This window comes from Macaca thibetana, chromosome 11 (assembly GCF_024542745.1).
Source record: "Macaca thibetana thibetana isolate TM-01 chromosome 11, ASM2454274v1, whole genome shotgun sequence".
NCBI classification, from domain to species: Eukaryota; Metazoa; Chordata; class Mammalia; order Primates; family Cercopithecidae; genus Macaca; species Macaca thibetana.
Window position 1 is genome coordinate 4,374,810 of NC_065588.1, and position 21,317 is coordinate 4,396,126.

General features: G+C 45.2%; 2 protein-coding genes across 2 annotated transcripts in view; both read left to right on the forward strand.

Annotated features, from left to right (window-relative positions):
- Positions 1 to 9,470, forward strand: part of CCND2 (cyclin D2) — a 734,493-nt gene extending 725,023 nt beyond the window's left edge. The window contains exon 6 of the mRNA XM_050750184.1: positions 3,971 to 9,470. Within this exon, the coding sequence (XP_050606141.1) occupies positions 3,971 to 4,120 (150 nt within the window). The 3' untranslated portion in view covers positions 4,121 to 9,470. The remainder of the gene's footprint in view (positions 1 to 3,970) is intronic.
- TIGAR (TP53 induced glycolysis regulatory phosphatase) overlaps positions 1 to 21,317 on the forward strand; it is a 1,172,566-nt gene that overhangs the window by 1,124,777 nt on the left and 26,472 nt on the right. The window lies entirely within an intron of this gene.

The window sequence follows — 21,317 nt, forward strand, 5'->3', positions numbered from 1 at the left end:
GGATTGAAATCAAAATGCGACTGAAGAAAAGAGAGAGTTTTGTCTATCTATGAAACCTTCCTCCGTTTTGTGTGGGACAGCCTGCGCACTCATTCTTGGCTGGAACTTACATAAAACGCTACTGTGCACGCACGTGTCACCTCAAGTCCCGTGGCTCTGAAAGTCCAGTAGAAGTGACAGTAAGACATCCCAGTCCTTCCTGTAGGGTTTTCTCAGAACTGTTCCTTTAAGGTCTCAGGCTGCTGGCAGGGAAGGCTAATAGCAGAAAAAGTGGGGACACTGGGAACCCCAAAGGGAAGACGTGCATGGCCTGAAACTGAGGTCTTTAGCTTTCTGGAGCCTGGTCTCCCCATGTGGAGGGTCATGCTGGCATGGTTAATTCACTAATGGACATAGAGTCCCAAGTTGGCCATATTGCAGTAGAAGATGCATTAAGCCAGATGACCTTGCCGGGGGCCAGAACACAGCCTGTGAGGAAGGAGAGCAAGGCAGGATTGGGCAGGAGGCGAGAGTGTTTTTGTTGAGGAGCAAGGTCTTCCACAGGAACTGCAACTTGAAAAGTATTCACCAAGGGCTATGTCATGCGAAACCCTCTTTCAAGGTACCACATTGCTACACCTAACGGGCATTTCCTTTTTAAAGTAATGGTTCAGAGCTATTGTCTACCAAAACTCGCGCGTGCACGGTCCCTCAGTCAGCTGAGAATCCTGCCATCTCCTTTACATAACAAAAGCTCTTAGGCCTTATGCTTTGGGTAGGATTTGTCTTCCATGGACAGGTATTCAGTTGGAAACAAGTATATAGTCACTGAATCTATGGTATGGAGGTGGTCTGATTTAGCCCCTCTGCCTCCTGGAAAAAAACAATTGTAAACATCCCCTTCGACAGCTTCTCAACAGTGGAGGAACATTACACATGAACTTCCTGGATTCAATGGATTCTCCTTTGCAAGAAAAAAAAACAACAAAAAAAAAGAGAAAGAAGAAAATATGAATTTAAATTGTTAGGTCCAACGTTTCACTCAGTGAGTGGCTACAGGAGATGAGGGAGGACAGATGGAATGTGGGGTGGAAGCTGCTGTTCTGGATCTCAGCTCTTGCCCATGTACGGTGGAGAGAGTATCTCACACCACGATGATTCCGGCATTCCAGTGAACTCCTTCACGCGGTGCTCAGATGGAGAAAGGGCTGTCTATGTCTATCCCAGCTTTAGAAGAAAAACTGATGGTATGAGACTTGCCATTCCTCCCTGATGTAGAACCTTCCTAAGGGACATTCCACAGTAGTTTTGACCGTAGTCGCTTTTTGCCTTTAACCCCCACATTCATTTTGATTCTATATTTAATATTAAATGTTTTAGATTATAAGGATTTAAGGTTTTCACACATCTACTGAAATGCAAGTGCCCCTAAAGACATTATACTTTCAGGCCGGGCTCAGTGGCTTATGCCTGTAATCCCGGTACTTTCGGAGGCCAAGGCGGGCAGATACCTGAGGTCAGGAGTCCAAAACCAGCCTGGCTAATCTGGTAAAATTCTATCTTAACTAAAAATACAAACATTACCTGGGTGCGGTGGCTGGTGCCTATAATCCCAGCTACTCAGGAGGCTGAGGAAGGAGAATCACTTGAACCTGAGAGGTGGAGCTTGCAGTGAGCCGAGATCGCGCCATTGCACTCCAGCCTGGGTGACAGAGCAGCACTCTGTCTCAAAAAAAAAAAAAAAAAAAAAAAAAAGTAAAGGAACATTACACCTTAACTTTTCCTACCTAGCAAGTGGTAACCTATGAGGACAGTGCTGCCACATGGTCCTTGAGGGAAGAACTTGGGGAAGAACTCTACAGGGATGAGGCGGGTGAGCCCCAAGCGATTTTTCATCATTCATTCAGCTCAGCAGGTCGGACAGGTGTAACCAGGAGATGCCACAGGAACGTCTGACAGGTTTTAGCAATTCCCGGAGGCCAGTGCCTGACTCCGTTTCAGCCTCGTTCAGGGTGGCACGGAGACTCCTGCCGCTGGTTCACGTCTGTCATGCTCAGCGCTCGCCCCAGAACCAGACACACGATCTTGACACACACTTCACCAGTCTTGACTGAAGGCAATTCTATACCTCATTTCAAATAAATCTGAGGGATTCTTTCAGGTTCCAGGACCAATTTATTGTTACACATAATCATGATCATTTATCGAGCTCTACTTAGCACTGCACGTATATCAATATCATCTCAGTTGCCCTTTACTCTGAGTGTTTTGTGGGGAAACTCTGAGATAAGAAAAGTTAAATAACGTGAGGGCCACCTGCAAGCATGGTAGGTGGGCAGCAAATACCACCCTTCCTCATCTCCTTGTTCCAGGTGACATTTTGTCTCTGCCTTTGGCCTCTTAGTCTGTGGTTGTTCCTAATCTTAATTTTCATTGAAAGCTGTAGTCTGAAATGCGGAATAGACGAGCGATAGGAAAGGAACATTTGAGGGGTATGGAAATTTTGTTCCTTAGTGGTTAGTTGCAGCTTTATTTCATTTATTTATATGTTTGTTTTTAAAGATGGGGAACTAGCTATGTTGTCCAGGCTGGTGTCGCACTGGTTTCAACTTCCCGCCTCGGCCTCCCAGAGTGCTGGGATGACAGGCGGGAGCCAATATGCCTGGCCTGCTGTATTTTAGATCTTTGGGAAATAAAGAGAATGCTTTTGGACTTGGCAAAATAGAAACCTCTGGGTGGGGAGAACTGCACAGTGAAAGAAGCAAAAGGGAAGTTTGTATTAAATTATGAAAAGACACAGGGAGGTTCAATGGAACATATTTTGCTTATGTATGTGCTTCTTAAGAGAGTGCACAGAGGCACTTTTGCAGAGGAGAGAGGCCAGAAAATGCTTGTTAGAAGCAAGTCTACTGTTCGTACCCTCTTACTAACACCAGCAATGGTCCCTGTCTAGTGATACCGGTGACTTGTCATTGCATCGCATGTCACCTGCCTAAGGGAAGCTCCTGCCTGGGGCAGACACACTGTCCATTTCCCCTACAATATAGACGGATAACTAAAGCAATGCTGCATATTCTTGCTTATTCCCAGATTGGATGGCTCAAGGGTTCAGAATGTTGTAGACATTTTGCATTATATCTTTATGAGAGTTAAGGAAATGGTAAAGAAGCAGAAAAAATTGGGGATTTTTTTTTTAAGTCTTTACAGTGAGGCACGGTGGCTCACGCCTGTAATCCCAGCACTTTGGGAGGCCGAGGCGGGCAGATCATAAGGTCAGGAGTTCGAGACCAGCCTGGCCAATATGGTGAAACCCCATCTGTACTAAAAATACAAAAATTAGCCAGGCATGGTGGCAGGCGTCTATAGTCCCAGCTACTTGGGAGGCTGAGGCAGGAGAATCGCTTGAACCCGGGAGGCAGAGGTTGCAGTGAGCTGAGAACGCGCCACTGCACTCCAGCCTAGGGGACAAGAGTGAGAAAATGTATTTACAGTTTATGTGAGTGTCAGTACGTTGGTTCGTTGGCTTCCTTCTTATCTAGTTCTCAGGGGCTGAGTTTGCTAATGTCATAGCACCTCTAGTAGACTTCCCCTTTTCTAGTAGCCACTTCCCAGCTTCCCCAGGCAGAAAGCATCTGGTCGGCCCCTTGATTACCAGGCATCCGTAAGTGGACCGTCATTTAGGCCGGTGCTTCTCAGAATTCCAATCACCTGGGCTCCACTAAAATGCAGGTTCTGATGAGCTCGACCTGGATTGACTGAGATCCTGCGGTTCCAGCGAGCTCGCAGGTAATGCTGACACTGCCAGCCCACGGACCCGACCTAGAGTAGTGAGGTTCCTTGGCACTTTAAGAACACCCCTCCTTTACTTCACATTTATTTCAACTGGGAACTAGCATAGACTTACGCAAGCTAAATTATGCATGTTTTCTTGGGAGGATGCTCTGTGTCCTGTTTCTCCTGCTAACAGCTCTGGTCTGGACCATTGTTCTAGGATTGTCTCAAAGCTTGCCAGGAGCAGATTGAGGCGGTGCTCCTCAACAGCCTGCAGCAGTACCGTCAGGACCAGCGCGACGGATCCAAGTCGGAGGATGAACTGGACCAAGCCAGCACCCCTACAGATGTGCGGGATATCGACCTGTGAGGATGCCAGCTGGGCCGAAAGAGAGAGACGCGTCCATAATCTGCTCTCTCCTTCTTTCTGGTTATGTTTTTGTTATTTGTGTTTTAGGATGAAACGTAAAAAAAAATTCTGCCCCCACCTAGATCATATTTAAAGATCTTTTAGAAGTGAGAGAAAAAAGTCCTATAAAAACGGAATAATAAAGAGCATTTGGTGCCTATTTGAAGTACAGCATAAGGGAATCCCTTGTATATGCGAACAGTTATTGTTTGAATTATGTAAAAGTAATAGTAAAATGCTTACAGGAAAACCTGCAGAGTAGTTAGAGAATATGTATGCCTGCAATATGGGAACAAATTAGTGGAGACTTTTTTTTCATGTTATGAGCTAGCACATACACCCCCTTGTAGTATAATTTCAAGGAACTGTGTACGCCATTTATGGCATGATTAGATTGCAAAGCAATGAACTCAAGAAGGAATTGAAATAAGGAGGGACACGATGGGGAAGGAGTACAAAACAATCTCTCAACATGATTGAACCATTTGGGGTGGAGAAGCGCCTTTGCTCTCAGCCACCTGTTACTAAGTCAGGAGTGTGGTTGGATCTCTACATTAATGTCCTCTTGCTGTCTACAGTAGCTGCTACCTAAAAAAGATGTTTTATTTTGCCAGTTGGACACAGGTGATTGGCTCCTGGGTTTCATGTTCTGTGACATCCCGCTTCTTCCAAATGCAGTTCATTGCAGACACCACCGTATTGCTGCCTAATGGGGAAATGTAGCTATGGGCCATCACCAAAACTCACATGAAACTGAGGCAGATGGAGACCAAGGGTGGGATCCAGAATGGAATCCTTTCTGTTATTGTATTTTAAAGGGTAATGTGGCCTTGGCATTTCTTCTTAGAAAAAAACGAATTTTTGGTGCTGATTGGCATGTCTGGTTCACAGTTTAGCATTGTTATAAACCATTCCATTCGAAAAGCACTTTGAAAAATTGTTCCCGAGCGATAGATGGGATGGTTTATGCAAGTCATGCTGAATACTCCTCCCCTCTTCTCTTTTGCCCCCTCCCTTCCTGCCCCCAGTCTGGGTTACTCTTCGCTTGTGGTATCTGCCATTCTTTGGTACACAGTTCTGGTGCTCCTCCCAGGACTCGAGAGACGCCCCTTCCTGCTGACATTCCCATCACAACATTCCTCAGAAAAGCCTGTAAACTACAATCTGTTACCATTCTGATGGCACAGAAGGATCTTAATTCCCATCTCTATACTTCTCCTTTGGACATGGAAAGAAAAGTTATTGCTGGTGCAAAGATAGATGGCTGAACTGATATCAGGGTGTGGCATTTTGTTCCCTTTTCCGTTTTTTTTTTTTTTTTTGTTGTTGTTAATTTTATTGCAAAGTTGTATTCAGCGTACTTGAATTTTTTTCCTCTCCACTTCTTAGAGGCATTCAGTTAGCAAAGAGGTTGGAGCAACAACTTTTTTTTTTTTTTTTTTTGCACAATTGTAATTGACAGGTAATGAAGCTATTTGTTAAAATATTTGCCTTTTTAAGTGAAAAAGAAAAATCAGAACAGGGCTATTTGAAGAATTATTTTAGACACAGATTCTGCCTTGTTTCATAGCATGAGGGTTGAAGATGGAAAATGATCTAAGGGTCTCTTATTTTTTCATTTCGTTTTGTTCAGTTTGGTTTTTTCTTTTTTTTTTTTTTTTTTTTTTTTTTTGCGCTGCTAAGAAGCTAAAATCATCCATCGTTATTCACATTGACAGTACCTAGCTGTAATGTTTCACAGAGTGTGCTGCTATTTTATAAACATTTTTATAATATATTATTTTACTGCTTAAATTCCAAGTCCTGAAGTAGATGGTTGAGATATGAGTTCTTCGTACTGGAAAAGCCCTTCCGTAGTTTGTTTTTTTCTGGTAGCATATTCATGGTGGTTGTTTCTTCCTTTTTTTTTTTTTTTTTCCTCTGGTCACATTCTTCAAAGACGGAGTATTCTTTACCTCAGGTTTACTGGACAAAATCAATAACTACAAAAGACAATGATTCACGCTTTTGTTTTCATAATACCTCACAACCGTACAGTTTCTGCCTGGAGCCCATTCACGTGAGGAATAGAGAAGTGGTGTGAGCAGGGCCGACTCCCGCTCAGGTGGAAGGCAGGGCGGTCTCACTCCCAGGGACCTTTTTGGTTATGGAGGCCATCGGGCTCCCATTTAGACCCCCCAGTATCCTAATCATGATGGAAAAAATACATTGAACCAAGGGATCCTCCCTCCCCTTCAAGGCAGACGTTCAGTACACACATTTATGCAGTAGACTCAGATGTCGTAATTTGCACTTAGGTACCAGGTATCAGGAAACAGACTAAAAAGAATTCCAGCAGGCTGTTTGGAGATCCTCATCTTGCAGCTTTTTCAAAAGCGGGGCTTCGTGTGCAAAGGGCCCTTTCCTCTTGAAGTTTTTCCTTCCGTCTTTCCCCTCCCCTGGCATGGACACCTTGAGTTTAGGATCATCTCTGTGGGTTTCCTAGGTCTGAATCTGCGAGGAGCTGAATCTGCAGCAAATAGCAAACAGCGTTGATGGTGCTTCCTTCTCCCTCCTCTGTCTCCGGCCGCGCAGGCAAAGCGCGAGGCAAGCCCAGGTCCTCTGCTAAGCGGAACTAAACGGTCAGGTTTTCAATCACACTGAATTGGCAGGATAAGAAAAATAGGTCAGAGAAGTATGGGATGATAGTTGAAGGGAGGTGAAGAGGCTGCTTTTCTACAGAGGTGAAATTCCAGATGAGTCAGTCTCCTGGGAAGTGTGTTTAGAAGGGTTCAGGGCTTTGTGAGTTAGCATGACCCTAAAATTCTAGGGGATTTCTGGTGGGACAATGGGTGGCGAATTCTGAAATTTTGGAGAGGAAAGTGGAGCAGCCAGCAAGTTAGCTAGCCAGAGTTTTCTCAAGAGCCGGCTTTGATCAGCACACTCTCCTGGGCCCCAAGGAGTCCCACAGAATGGGGAAGGCGGGAACCGTGGCGTTCTCGGGAACCTTGGAGCCTAAAGAGAAACTGAGGTGCAAATTCATTTCACGGCGACTGACCCTTGAGCTTAAACGGCAGCAGCAAATGAAAGAACTGGACAAATAGGGAAGGGCACAGGCCTACCCGACTCTAGTTACGGTCTGTAACTTTCTACTCTTCCTGTAGTCCCGAGGCCCCTGGGTCCTTCTAGCTTTTCTCTTTCCCATCCTTGGGGCCTTGTGTGATGATGGGTGTGGGGCTGCTGATGGGAAAGTAGGGGGTTGTTAGGCTATTCTGCCTGCTCCTGCTTAAACAAAAGAAGGAATCCTGGATTTTGCCCTCTCCTTGGATCTTAGTCTTTTGGTAGGAGTTTTGTTCCAGAGGGGCTCTCCCGCTGTGGATTTGAACTTGCTCTTTTTTGTTGTTGTTGTTCTTTCTCTTCTTTTTCTTACCTCCCACTAAAGGGGTTCCAAATTATCCTGGTCTTTTTCTACCTTGTTGTGTTTCTGTCTCGTCTTTACTTCCATCTGTTTGTTTTTTTTCTCCATCAGTGGGGGCCGAGTTCCCCCAGCCTGCCAAATTTTGATCCTTCCCCTCTTTTGGCCAAATCCTAGGGGGAAGAAATCCTAGTATGCCAAAAATATATGCTAAGCATAATTAAACTCCATGCGGGTCCCTAACAGCCCAGAAGCCTGCAGGAGAAAGCCAAGGGCAGTTCCCTCCGCAGAACACCCCATGCGTGCTGAGAGGCGAGCTCCTTCCAGAAGGGGCTGCTCTTCCAGGAGGCTTTACTTTGAACTGCCTCAGGACCCCACTGGAGAGCACAGCATGCCTTACCACTGGGTCACCCTTGGTCTATGGGGCTCTGTTCTGCCTCTTATCAGCCAGGTCAGGGGCATACATGGCTTAAGTGACAAAGCCAAGGAGAAGACGACCCTGACAGCATCACACTGCATCCTTTTGCTAGCAGGATGGGCAGCTCTTCAGACGGAGCTGCGCTTTCCTGCCGTCTAGCACCTCTAGGGCCTCTCCAGACTGTGCCCTGGGAGCTCTGGGACTGAAAGGTTAAGAACATTAGGCAGGATCAGATGACTCTCTCAAAGAGGGCAGGGGAATTTTCTCTCCATGGGCCACAGGGGACAGGGCTGGGAGAAGAAATAGACTTGCACCTTATGTCATGTAAATAATTGATTTTCTAGTTCAAGAAGATAATATGGGTAGCGTGGGAACTGGAGGTAGGAAGGGGAGGAAGTCTGAGTAAGCCAGTTGGCTTCTAAGCCAAAAGGATTCCTCTTTGTTTATCTCTGAGACAGTCCAACCTTGAGAATAGCTTTAAAAGGAAAATTAATGCTGAGACGATAAAGTCCCCTTAAACCAGCAAACCCTCTGTAGCTATAGAATGAGTGCAGGTTTCTATTGGTGTGAACTCAGAGCAATTTACAAGAGCTGTTCATGCAGCCATCCATTTGCGCAGAATGGGGTGAGAAGATTCAAGAGGACGTTTATTACTTCCTCATACCGCATGGCTTTTGATGATTCTGGATTCTAAACAACCCAGAATGGTCATTTCAGGCACAACGATACTACGTTCGTGTGTGTCTGCTTTTAAACTTGGCTGGGCTATCAGACCCTATTCTCGGCTCAGGTTTTAAGAAGCCATCAGCAAATGTGTACGTGCAGGCTGCAGCTGCAGCCTGCATCCCTTCGCCTGCAGCCTACTTTGGGGAAATAAAGTGCCTTACTGACTGTAGCCATTACAGTATCCAATGTCTTTTGACAGGTGCCTGTCCTTGAAAAACAAAGTTTCTATTTTTACTTACAATTGATTTAGTTCTTACTGCTGGCCAACTCTTATATCCCCAGCAAATCACCAGGCCATTGGATTTTTTCCATTATGTTCATTACCCTTATATCATGTACCTCAGATCTCTCTCTCTCCTCTCTCTCAGTTATAGTTTCTTGTCTTGGACTTTTTTCTTTTCTTTTCTTTTTCTTTTTTACTTTTTTTTTTTTTTGCTTTGAAACAAGTGTGATGCCATATCAAGTCCATGTTATTCTCTCACAGTGTACTCTATAAGCGGTGTGGGTGTCTATTTGGTCAGGATGTTAGAAAGTGCTAAAGTAGCATGATCAGTGTACGCGAAAAGGTTTTTAGGAAGTGTGGCAAAAATGTTGCATTGGCTATGATGGTGACATGATATAGTCAGCTGCCTTTTAAGAGGTCTTATCTGTTCAGTGTTAAGTGATTTAAAAAAATAATAACCTGTTTTCTGACTAGTTTAAAGATGGATTTGAAAATGGTTTTGAATGCAATTAGGTTATGCTATTTGGACAATAAACTCACCTTGACCTAAGTCATCGGCCTTTTTTGATTTATTTATCAACCAGCAGTCGTCGGAATGGAATACACTTGTCTCATGTCAGAACTCTGTTTTATGCTGCTGCAACAATTGGCAGTGGCATGAGACACATTCTAACCTGGAATCGAATCTACACGAGCCTCTGTGTTTTGGCAGCACAAGTCATTGTTGACATTGCTAGGGGACGGGGGCTGCCCATGCAGCCGGCTTATAAGCTAGAAGCCTCAGTCCACCTTTAGAAGGTTGGTCCATCACAGACACTATGACTGGTCCTCAGAGGATAGCCCCTGATTGTTGCCAGCTACTCATTCTGGGCTATGAGGAAGCATCTCCTGGCACGAGAGGTACCAGAAGCCTGCAGTGCCGTCTCCAGATTTTAGGGAGTCTCTGGGGAACCCTGTCCCTACAGCTTTCCTGGCTCCTGCCTGCTATTCTTAGTGGCTCCCACCTGATTTCTGATCCTTCCTGCACCCCTCGTTTGAGACACAGGCCACAACTACACTTGGTGGAGTCTGGAGAAGCAGAGCCTGGGAATGGGATGTGACCGTCTCAGTACTGTTGAAATGAATTGCCAGGCCCTAGGCCCAGCTGCTCTTGGACCTTAGCTCTTTCCCAAGAGTGATGGGTGTGCAGAAGGCAAGGGCCTAATGAACTTGTTTTTTTTTTTTTTTTTTTTTTTTTTTTGAAACAGGGTCTTGCTCTGTCCCCCAGGCTGGAGTGCAATGGCACAATCCCAGCTTGCTGCAGCCTCAAACTCCTGGGCTCAGGCAATCCTCCTGCCTCAGCCTCACAAGTAACTGGGATTACAGACGCCCACCACCATGCCCAGTTAATTGTTTTTTTATTTTTAGTACAGATGGGGTTTCCCTTTGTTGCACAAGCTAAAATAGACATTTTGATGTTACTATAAAATTCATTTTCTCCAAAGTTCCCTGTCTCTGAAAGTCATCGAAGGCTGTTTTCCATTAGTTCTGACCTGAGTTGTAAACAAGATTTAAAACTGGCTATTGGGGAAGTCCAGATTAAGATATTCCCTGCTGATCTCAAATAACTTCACTTAATAGCACTTTTAAACTTACAAGGACCCTAGAAATTCCCCTTCGTTCCCATTCTTCTTGACATCCACCATTCTTAGAGACACATGGGGGTAACTTTTTTCTTGGGTTTTTGCCTAGTGAAGTCTGCTGGCCTCCTGGGAGTTTCACGGGCCTCTGGTTGCCATTCTTAACCATCCTTGGAATTCTCTTCGGCATGACATAATGTCCAACCGGGTTCCTCTCCCTCCCCTTCCCCATCTTTGCTCTGTAGGATCAATGCTATATTTGTTTGTAGCGTGACAACTCCACTCCCTTTCCCAAATGCCACCCAGCAACGCTGCTGGGCTTCCTCCATTCTGAGCAATGGATGTTTTAAGGGTGGGAAGAGCAGACGAAGCACGCAGCGGAGCAGTGATAAATCTGACTGCCCCATCGACGCTCTTTCAGACCCAGATCATCTTATAACCGGAAAATCTCAAACTTGAAAATGCCTTTCCTGAAAGTGGCAGTTAAAAATGCAATGAAGACCTGGAAATCCCCCATCTTTTGTGTGTGTTCAAGGGAGTGCTTTGGTATCTCTAACGACGTTCTGAGATCTGGAGCTTTTATTCAATATGCAGAGGTATCACCAAAATTCACCTTCCCAGTTGGCTTAGCAGTAATACTGTCAAAATAGTGACCTGAAGCAAGTACTCAAAAGCTGAATAGTACACCAGATTACTTCTTCCCTGTTCTGCTAGCAATTACAGCAAGAGCAAAAATGCTGTGGACAGAGTAGGGAGAGTCAGAGTATCAAGATAAGCCCAGTACTCACAGCTGATGTATATGTGGGGCCTGTACTGAGCCTTTAAGGAAAAGCACAGACAAACACAGGACACACAGGCCTGTGAAATTGCAGAGAGGAACAGCAGCAAATGTAGATGAATCTGGGGGGGAAATCCATGCTAAGGTGTGGGAGGGGCCCTTTCAGAGGAACAGGTTTCCTCAAGCAAGTGAGTTTTAGGAAAACACTTTTGTTAGGAAGTTCATGTGGGTCAGCATAGTTTGGAAACAGAAACAGAGTGTGACCTTTTCCAAAAGTAAAAGGGATGGGAAGTAATTTTTTTTTAATGAAGGGAAAATATTCAAATAGGCGACTTGAGGAGCACACACAATTTAATAGATTTTAAACACTATAAACACAGATGTTACGCTTGTGAAACAGGATAAGCACAGCCACAAACATTGATTTGGGATTACCACCCACCTAATTTCTCATGAGGCTTAAAGAAAGAAGGCTGGAAGTTTCAATATGACTGGGGGCTTTCCTCGTCTTTGGGCTTTGGGGGCCTCCCCATGCTGGAGGGGCGGATTCCATCCGCTTGGACCACAGGCTCAGTCAAACAACTGGGCGGCCTGAGAAAGCAGCAAGACTAGCTCCCCTGCCTCGGTCTCATTATCCCCCTGAAGCTTTGAGTTTATTCATTATTATGGTCTCTTTCATGCTGACTTGCTTGGGCCCTGGCCGTTCTGCTGCTCTCACCACCACCACTCTGGTAAAGAAATGACTGTCCACTTGGTTTCAACATACGGTTCTTCCTGCGAAGTCCACTAGGTGGTACTAATGCCACAGACAGGATCACTCACAACCCCAGAGCCAGCCAGGTGCAGGATGGCTCTGCCCTACAGGGAAGGGAGCACCTCCTTCCAGCAGACAGCAAGAGCAGCACCCCGCCTCCGCCATCTCCCCGGGGCAGCCTGGGGAAGGAACGTCAGGCCTTTCCCGGCCGCACCTGGCACCGTTCCCTCACCTGGTTCTCTCACTACCGCCGCATCGTGACTCCAGCTGGGGCGGCTGGTGCTGGTTCATCACCTTTCCTGACTCTTTTCAGTGACTAATCCAGAGATGGCACACTGGCAGCTTACAGACCAAATCCAGCCTGCAGACATAATTAGCTCGACTCCCACAGTGATTGAAATTGTCTTGGATTTACTTGCCAATACAAGATGAGAGCTTTCACATAAAAGTCAGGATTTTAACGACTCTTGGGAAATGTAAGTCCTGGCAACCACAGGCCTGTGAGGCCGCGAGGACTGCAGCTGAGTGTGACCGGTCCCCTTTCTCTACCCCCTGCCCACCCCACAACCCACTGAACCCGCTGCTCTCTCTTACAGCGCCTGCCAGTCCGCTTAGGGCTTACAGCTCTGCAGCCTAATCTGTGTCTGTTTTACCTCCCTGGCCAGGAAGGAGGACCCCGTAAGGAGGACTCCCAAGTGGAGTCATCCTCCTCCAACCCTCTCCACCACAGACAGACCTGGAATGCTCCCTTCAGTTTGTGGACCATAACCTCTCCTTCTCAGATAAAGAAAGACCTTAACGCCTCATTAAGCATTAAGATCTCTTTATGTCTTTATGAGTTTTTAGTTATCAGATTACCCCGGGGCTGGGCCAGATTTTTGAAATTCCTTTGAGATCCCAACATTCAGCCCCACGCCCAGGTCTGCAGGTAGGCCCAAACAAGCTGGGGTGGGTAAAGATCTGCTTTTTGTTTTGTGGTTTTCTTTTGTTTTGTTTCTGGAGATAGGGTCTTCCTTTGTCTCTGAGGCTAGAGGGCAGCGGTGTGATCACAACTCACTGTAGCCTCAACTTCCCAGGCTCAAGTGATCCTCCCACTTCAGCCTCCCAAGTAGCTGGGACCACAGGCGTGCACCACTGCATCTGGATTGTTTAAAACATGTTTTTATAGAAACAAGGTCTCGGCCGGGCGCGGTGGCTCAAGCCTGTAATCCCAGCACTTTGGGAGGCCGAGACGGGCGGATCACGAGTTCAGGAGATCGAGACCATCCTGGCTAACACGGTGAAACCCCGTCTCTACTAAAATACAAAAAAAATTAGCCGGGCGAGGTGGCGGGCGCCTGTACTCCCAGCTACTCGGGAGGCTGAGGCAGGAGAATGGCGTGAACCCGGGAGGCGGGGCTTGCAGTGAGCTGAGATCCGGCCATTGCACTCCAGCCTGGGCAACAGAGCTAGACTCCGTCTCAAAAAAAAAAAAAAAAAAAAAAGAAACAAGGTCTCACTATGTTGCCCTGGCTGCTGTTAACCTCTGGGCCTCAAAAGATCCTTCCCACCTCAGCCTCCCAAAGGGCTAGGTTACAGGTGTGAGCCATTGCGTCCAGACGGCTTCTCCTGCTTTTGTTTGTCTGGAGAGTCATTTTTACTGCCCCTGGCACCATGGAGATTCCATGAGAAGACAAGCCTGTGAGGTTTCTAGATGTGTGGAAAAGTGCACATCTCCGTGGATATGTTTCGGTCAATCCATTCACTGAAAATCGTTACTCTTCGTCACCCCCTTCCCACGCAGGGCTCCTGTGCACTGCTCGTTTATTCAACAGATGAGGGCTGGGTACAAGCCTGGTACTCCTTATGAGACTCCTCATTCAGCGAACGTGTCTTCAGTACTTGCTTTTCCAGGGTTGAGATCTCTGCTCTCCTTGATCTCAAAGGGTAAAGATAGAGACAGATAAAAAGACAACTGCTACTTGGTGGCCGGCCCAGAATACAAGCGCTCTACGCTCTGCTCCGGAATGCCCGCCCGGCCACCCGCTCACTTTGTAACCTTGGGCTCATTACTGAGTGACTCGTAGCACACTCGGTGACTCAGTTTCTTCATCTGTGAAATGGGGTTTTGTAGTTTCAGAAGAGCTTTCCCCAAGCCCCTCGTGTAATCCTGTTATAACTCTCTGGTGAGTTTGGTGCCTTGTTTTGTAGCTAAGTGAATGGAGGATCACGTGGCTCACTCGGCTTATCACACAGACAGAGACGCTAGGACTGGATCTCAGATGTGTCTGAATTCAAGTATCATGCATCGTCTGCTACGTTGGGCTACTTTATTGATCCATAGTTTGCTTACTGAGCATTGAGCTGAGTGAGACTTTTAGCCCAGTGTGAGTTGGAAGGTGGAGGGGAGGGGGCTGGATGATGTCGTCACTTAGTGAAATCATCTGGGGATTGTTTTTTAATGAAGACAAAGTCCATGAAGAAAGCAAAGGGCCTTGTAATCTAAGGAGGAGTTTGTCAGTGAATGTACACCAAGGAAGTAGCCTTTTCTTTCCAGCGTCTTTGCCTTGCCTCTTGGCTGTTCTTCATGCTCTTTTCATTCAGGTTATTAATGAGTTGCTCATAAACTCCTGGGAAGGAGCTATGGGTTCTGCTTTCCTCCCAAATCCCCAAACCTATGTCAATTACAAAAAGAATCATGGCCGGGCGCGGTGGCTCAGGCCTGTAATCCCAGCACTTCGGGAGGCCAGGGCAGATGGATCATGAGGTCAGGAGATCAAGACTATTCTGGCTAACATGGTGAAACCCCGTCTCTACTAAAAATACAAAAAATTAGCTGGGCATGGTGGCAGGGGCCTGTGGTCCTAGCTACTCGGGAGGCTGAGGTAGGAGAATCACCTGAACCCAGGAGGCAGAGGTTGCAGTGAGCCAAGATCGCGCCATTGCACTCCAGCCTAAGTGACAGAGTGAGATTCCATCTCAAAAAAAAAATCACATCTCTAGTTTGTCCCTGTTCTTCAGGAACCCACGAATATCTATGTTATTATTACTTCTCCAACACTCCCTCCCTCCCCGACCCAGCCCAGAGAATCTCAGTCTGGAGCCTCGCTTTTATCACCAGTCTCCCAAGCCTTTGCTATGTAAAGATTCCTTTCATTACCCTGTAGGAAGAGATATTCTTTTTCTTTCTTCGTGGCCACGTTCCTGGCCCCGAAAAAAGGGACACAAGAGGAAGGGCCCAAAAATGTAGAGGAAAAATCCTGGAGGAAAAATGCTGATTAATATTTCAAAAAATATTATTTTACCATGGATGCAATGACCTGAGGCCCTGCAAGGGTGAATGCCATACTGATGGCCACCCAGCAACGTACGAATGAACCTGAAAGAGAACTCCTGGCCTCCGCAGGCTTCCATTCATGGCTCAGCTCTGTGAGCCTCTGGACATCTTCGTGAATACTCTCTCAGAAAATCTTGAAGCAGCACGTGTTTTAAAAGCAGTCACTCACTTATGTCTTTCATATGTCACTGTAAACTCATAATGAAGGGACTATGGGAGATTTGCTTCCATATGGCACTGCCTAGGTATTAGGGTCAGGACACCTAGGATTTTAGGGCCTAGTGGTCTTCTCTTTTCCTTAGCATTCTGTCAGGGTTCTGGCAAGAGCAAGAGGGTTGGCCTTTCTAGTCGATGTTCCCCCGGTGCTTGCTACTTGCCTCGAATATTATGGACAGTATCATACATTTCTATATTACATACAATCATTGTGACAGAGTCAGGATGCTGTAGTGGAAAAAGGCTTAGTTAACAAGATGATCTGACTTTGAATCCCAGGGCTGCCACTTAGTTGTACAAGCTCTGGGTCTCTGCTGTTCTTTTATAAAATCTCCCTGGATTATTAGAAGGATTAAATGAGGTAATCTATGTAAAGTGCCTAATACGTAGAAAGCTTTAACAAGAATCAGCTAGTCTGAACATACGCAAACACACCAAGGACTGTGTTAATTGCTTTTGAAGGCATTATAGATGCAAGGTTATTTTCCCAAAAAGTCAGGGGTGGAGGTGGATACGGGTTTTCTGTGGATCCTGATGAGACTACTATCAAGAGTACAGCAGTGAAACATAAGCATTTACAACTCTCATAATATCCCCTTGGTGCTGCTGCCCTTCTTCTAAACAGCAATGAACTTGGGCTTGGGGAGCGTTCTCTTCCCCACTAAGCAACAGGCTAACAGGCAAGGCATGAAAAGGGATTAGAGGATGCATGTATTCAAATAAAGGGGAGTTCCCCAGAAGCATGGCAGGCTGAGAAGGCATCTTTCGACTGTCCATCAGTAGGAAAGCTGTTTGACTGGCAGATATAATTTTTTTGGAACCAGAAATAATGGGGAGCTATTGGTGACAGATGTCAGATGTTGGCAGAGCGGCTGCCAACACAAATCTCCCTCCACCTTCAGACATCAAGCTGATGTGGGACTGGGAGTCCCTTCTCACTTGGATCATTGGTCACATTATTATTTCTCAGTGGCTGGACAAAGCAGATGGTTTACCATGTATTTGTGATTTTCTGTTGGCCTAGAAATTCTGTTCTTCCATCAGGGTACGGCATGTAATCAATTATGACAGTGGGTGGTGCAAGAAAATCCCTGCCAGTAAAAACCCAAGACTTTCTCTTTTATTAAGTCTGCATAAACCACTACAATTTCCAACTTCAAAGCAATAGAAGAAAAAAACAAAGTAGTGGTGTTATAAATAACTTGGGTAATCACAAAAACCACGGTTCTCAGTTGGTCCTAAACACTCTCAATCTGTACTACCTGATGTCAGTTTTGTCTGCCCATCTTTATTCTGAAACTTAAAATCCTCTTGTCTCTATTCTAGTAAGTCTTAATAATTTTTTTTTTTTTTTTTAGACAGAGTTTTGCTCTATCACCCAGTCTAGAGTGCAGTGGCACGATTTTGGCTCACTGTACCCTCTGCTTTCCAGGTTCAAACAATTCTCCTGCTTCAGCCTCCAAAGTGGCTGGGACTATCATGCCCAGCTAATTTTGTATTTTTAGTAGAGACAGGGTTTCACCATGTTGGCCAGGCTGGTCTTGAACTCCTGACCTCAAGTGATCCGCCTGCCTTGGCCTCCCAAAGCGTGCTGGGATTACAGGCGTGAGCCACTGCGCCCTGCCTCTATTCTGGTACATCTTAAAGAGCTTTATCTTAGAATCACAAAGTGACCTAATTAAAAATAAACAGAACAAATACCAGGAACATACTACCCCTCAACTAAGGTTTTTTAAAAAAAATATTCTCAGTTGTATTCTATTACATAGTAAAAATAGTAAGTTGCCTTGCTTTAGTATGTCTGAATAGCCACATAGAACAGTTTATATGTTACCCACCCTCTGGATAATTTTCTTTGTGAAGGACACCTTGCTTATTTGGATGCATGTGTCTCAGGAAATAAATTCTTTAGTAAGAGAGCAGAACAAGCATTTTTAACATTATAACTACCAAGTAGAGAAACCCTTGACATAGATTACATGTTTTTTCTTGTGTTTTAAAAACATGTATGTATTTTTTCTTAAAAGTCAAGCTCATAAATGAATGGCTTTCTGCTCTTTTTTCATTTAATCTCCTATCAGGGGAACATTGTCATACCATTAAATATTCTGTAAGAACATGATTTCTAGGACTGAGCACGGTAGCTCACACCTGTAATCCCAGCATTTTGGGAGGCCAAGGCAGGAGGATCACCTGAGGTCGGGAGTTTGAGACCAGCCTGGCCAACATGGTGAAACCCCATCTCTACTAAAAATACAAAAATTAGCTGGGTGTGGTGGCATGTGCCTGTAATTCCAGCTATGTGGGAGCTGAGGCAGGAGAATTGTTTGAACCCTGGAGGTGGAGGTTGCAGTGAGCTGAGATGGCGCCACTGCACACCAGCCTGGGTGACAGAGCCAGACTCCGTCTCCAAAAAAAAAAAAAAAAACCACCACAGATGCTAATGAATTGTTTGGGCTCCTACTACTCGAGGCACTGAAGACATAAAGGGAACAAGCCAGTCCCCACCATCAAGGAATCCATATCCTGGTAAAGAAAGACAAGCAACACACCTACAAAAATAGTTCATAAATGATATAATTTCCGAATAAAATTGGATGAAGGATAGTGACTGGGCAGGCTCCTTTGCTTGAGGGAAGACCTCTTGAGAGTGGGACTTCTGAGTTGATACCCGAAGGCTGAGAAGGAGGCAGCCATGCAAGTATCTTGGGAAAGAGCTCTGCGAACAGAAGGAACAGAGAATGCAAAGATCCGAAGATAGGAATGAGCATGACATGGTCTACGAACAGAGAGAAGCCCTGATGGCTGGAGCTGGATGAGGAGGGGCAGTGAAGAGAGAATTGCAACTGGAGGGCCCAGAGGGGCCATGCCACATAGGCCTTGCAGGAGTTGAGACTTGATTCTAACTGCAATGAGAATTCAACAGAGAATTTTCCAGCAGGGGAGTGACACATAGGGACATCTCTTCAAAGGCTGAGGGCCAGAGTAGGGACAGCAGAGCTAGGCCAACAGGCTATCACAGCAATCCAGACGAGAGGTGATGGAGGCTCAGCCTGGGACACAGAGAGACTCCGGAAGTGGTGGATTCAGGATATAATTTGGTGATAGACTCCATAAACTTTTTTTTTAAAGGTTTTGGACAGATAGCTTTTATCATTTATTTTTTATTGAAGATATGTACAACACAATAAATCAGCTTGCTTCAGATGTATATATAGAACTCTACATCTAATAATGAGTGAATCCACATTCTTCACAAGGACACGCGAAACATTTCTATGAAATGCCTGTGGACTAGTCCACAAAGCAGGTCTCCATAAATTTTAAAAATGTATACCCTTGAAAATCTTTGAAGTCTTGGAGATTTAAGTCTACAACTATCTTAGTCTTACTACCAAGAATAGCCCCTAAGGAAAAAAACAAAAACAAAAACCTTTTAATTAAAATAAAATGATAAACCAGAAGAATATAAATTTCACAGACTCCGGCTAACCAGCTTTTGGTGGTTAGTCAACAGGCCAGCTTTTGGTCACAATGTAATTAATTTCATTCTTAATGCATTGCTGAAAGTATTTAAATGCCTGGGGAACTGGCTCCAACCCACAATCTCCTCCCCTACCCTACATTCCAAGTAGATTAGGCATTTTACACTTGGCTCATCTTCAGTGAAGACAGTAATTAATCTTTATTTGAAAACAAGATTTGGGAGGCTGAGGCGGGCAGATCACCTGAGGTCAGGCGTTTGAGACCAGCCTGGCCAACATGGTGAAACCCCATCTCTACTAAACACACAGAAAAATTAGCTGGGCGTGGTGGTGTGTGCCTGTAATCCCAGCTACTCGGGAGGCTGGGGCAGAAGAATCGCTTGAACCTGGGAGGTGGAGGTTGCAGTGAGCTGAGATCGGCACCACTGCACTCCAGCCCGGGTGACAGAGCAAGACTCTGTCTTAAAAAAAAAAAAAGAAAGAAAGAAAGAAAAGCAAGAGAACGAGTAAAAGTCCAGCATTCACTGCATTATGGAGCCTACAGAAATCTATGATGAATTTGACAGGGAATGTTAGGATAGGTAAAGAATCAAGGGTTTCATGAGCAGTCATGTGGATGGTGTTACCATTTACTGAGATGAGAAAGACTTGAAAACCAGCTGTTTATAGGGGTAAAAATGAAAGGTTCTGTGTGGACAAAGCTAGCTTGAGACGTCAACTATAGACGCAAGCGTGGATGCTGAGTAGGCAACTATAATGGATGAGGAGCTCAGGGAAAAGTCCAGGCTGGGGATATATCTAAGATCTATACACTGGATTAGATCACCTAGCTGACTGCACAGGTGAGTAGAGAAGAGAGCCAAGGGCAGCATCCTCAGATACTCCAACATGCACAGGGTTTATGGGATTGTCTACCCACCAAACATTCATGTGTACCTCATGTTTCCCATCACCTGCAATTTGGTAGGGCCATGTGAGTGGCTCTGGACAATGAATGAAGGAAGCATCTAAGGACTGGTTCAAGACCCTTGACTATTCTCATCTCCTGCCTCAAAAATCGTGAATTCTTATGTTTCTGAAGTTAACATGTCTGTCAACCCTAGGCCCTGAATGAGTATGTGGCTTCAAGACCCTTTCTGATCCACATCAGGCATATAGCATGAAAGAAAAACAAACACTTGTGTGTGAAGCCGTGGAAATTCCAGAGTTAATTTGTTACCTTGGCATAACATGGCCTAATTCAGAATGCCATCATATGATGTGCTTCAACAAAGCACCATTTTTCATTTTTTAAAAAAAGCATATGTGATTTGAGAGGTTGTCAACAAAATATATTGGTGGATGGCTGGGTGTGGTGGTTCATGCGTGTAATCCCAGCACTTTGGGAGGCCGAGGCAGGCAGATCACTTGAGATCAGGAGTTTGAGAACAGCCTTACCAACATGATGAAACCCCATCTCTACTAAAAATACAAAAATTAGCCAGACATGGTGGTGTGTGCCTGTAGTCCCAGTTACTCGGGAGGCTGAGGCAGGGGAATTGCTTGAACCTGGGAGGCGGAAGGCAGGAGGATCACTTGAGCCTGGGAGGCAGAGGTTGTAGTGAGCCAAGATTATACCACTGTACTCCAGCCTGGGGCAATGGGAGTGAAACCCTGTCTCAAAAAAAAAAAACAAAAAAAACAAAAAAAACATACACACACACACACAACACAAATACATATATATACACATATATATACACACATCCAGCTTATAAAATGAACATGCAATTCACATAAACTTTAATTCAGATAGAACCTAGAAATACATATGTATATATATGTATGTACACATATGTATATATATGTATTTCTAGGTTCTATCTGAATATATATGGATATATATACACACATACACACACACACATATATACACATACATACATATATGGGTATTTCTAGCTTCTATCTGAAATACAGTTTAAGTGAACTCCCTGTTCATTTTATAAGTGGAAGGGCAATCCCTGAACCACTGAGTGAATAATGCAGGACAATATTCATTATTTCAGAGACACCTCATTTCTCAACCTGGTTTTTGCCCCGATAAGTTGTTTTTTTTTTTTTGATGGAGTCTTGCTCTGTCGCCAGGCTGGAGTGCAGTGGTGCGATCTCGGCTCACCACAACCTCCGCCTCCTGGGTTCAAGCAATTCTCCCGTCTCAGCCTCCTGAGTAGCTGGGACTACAGGTGC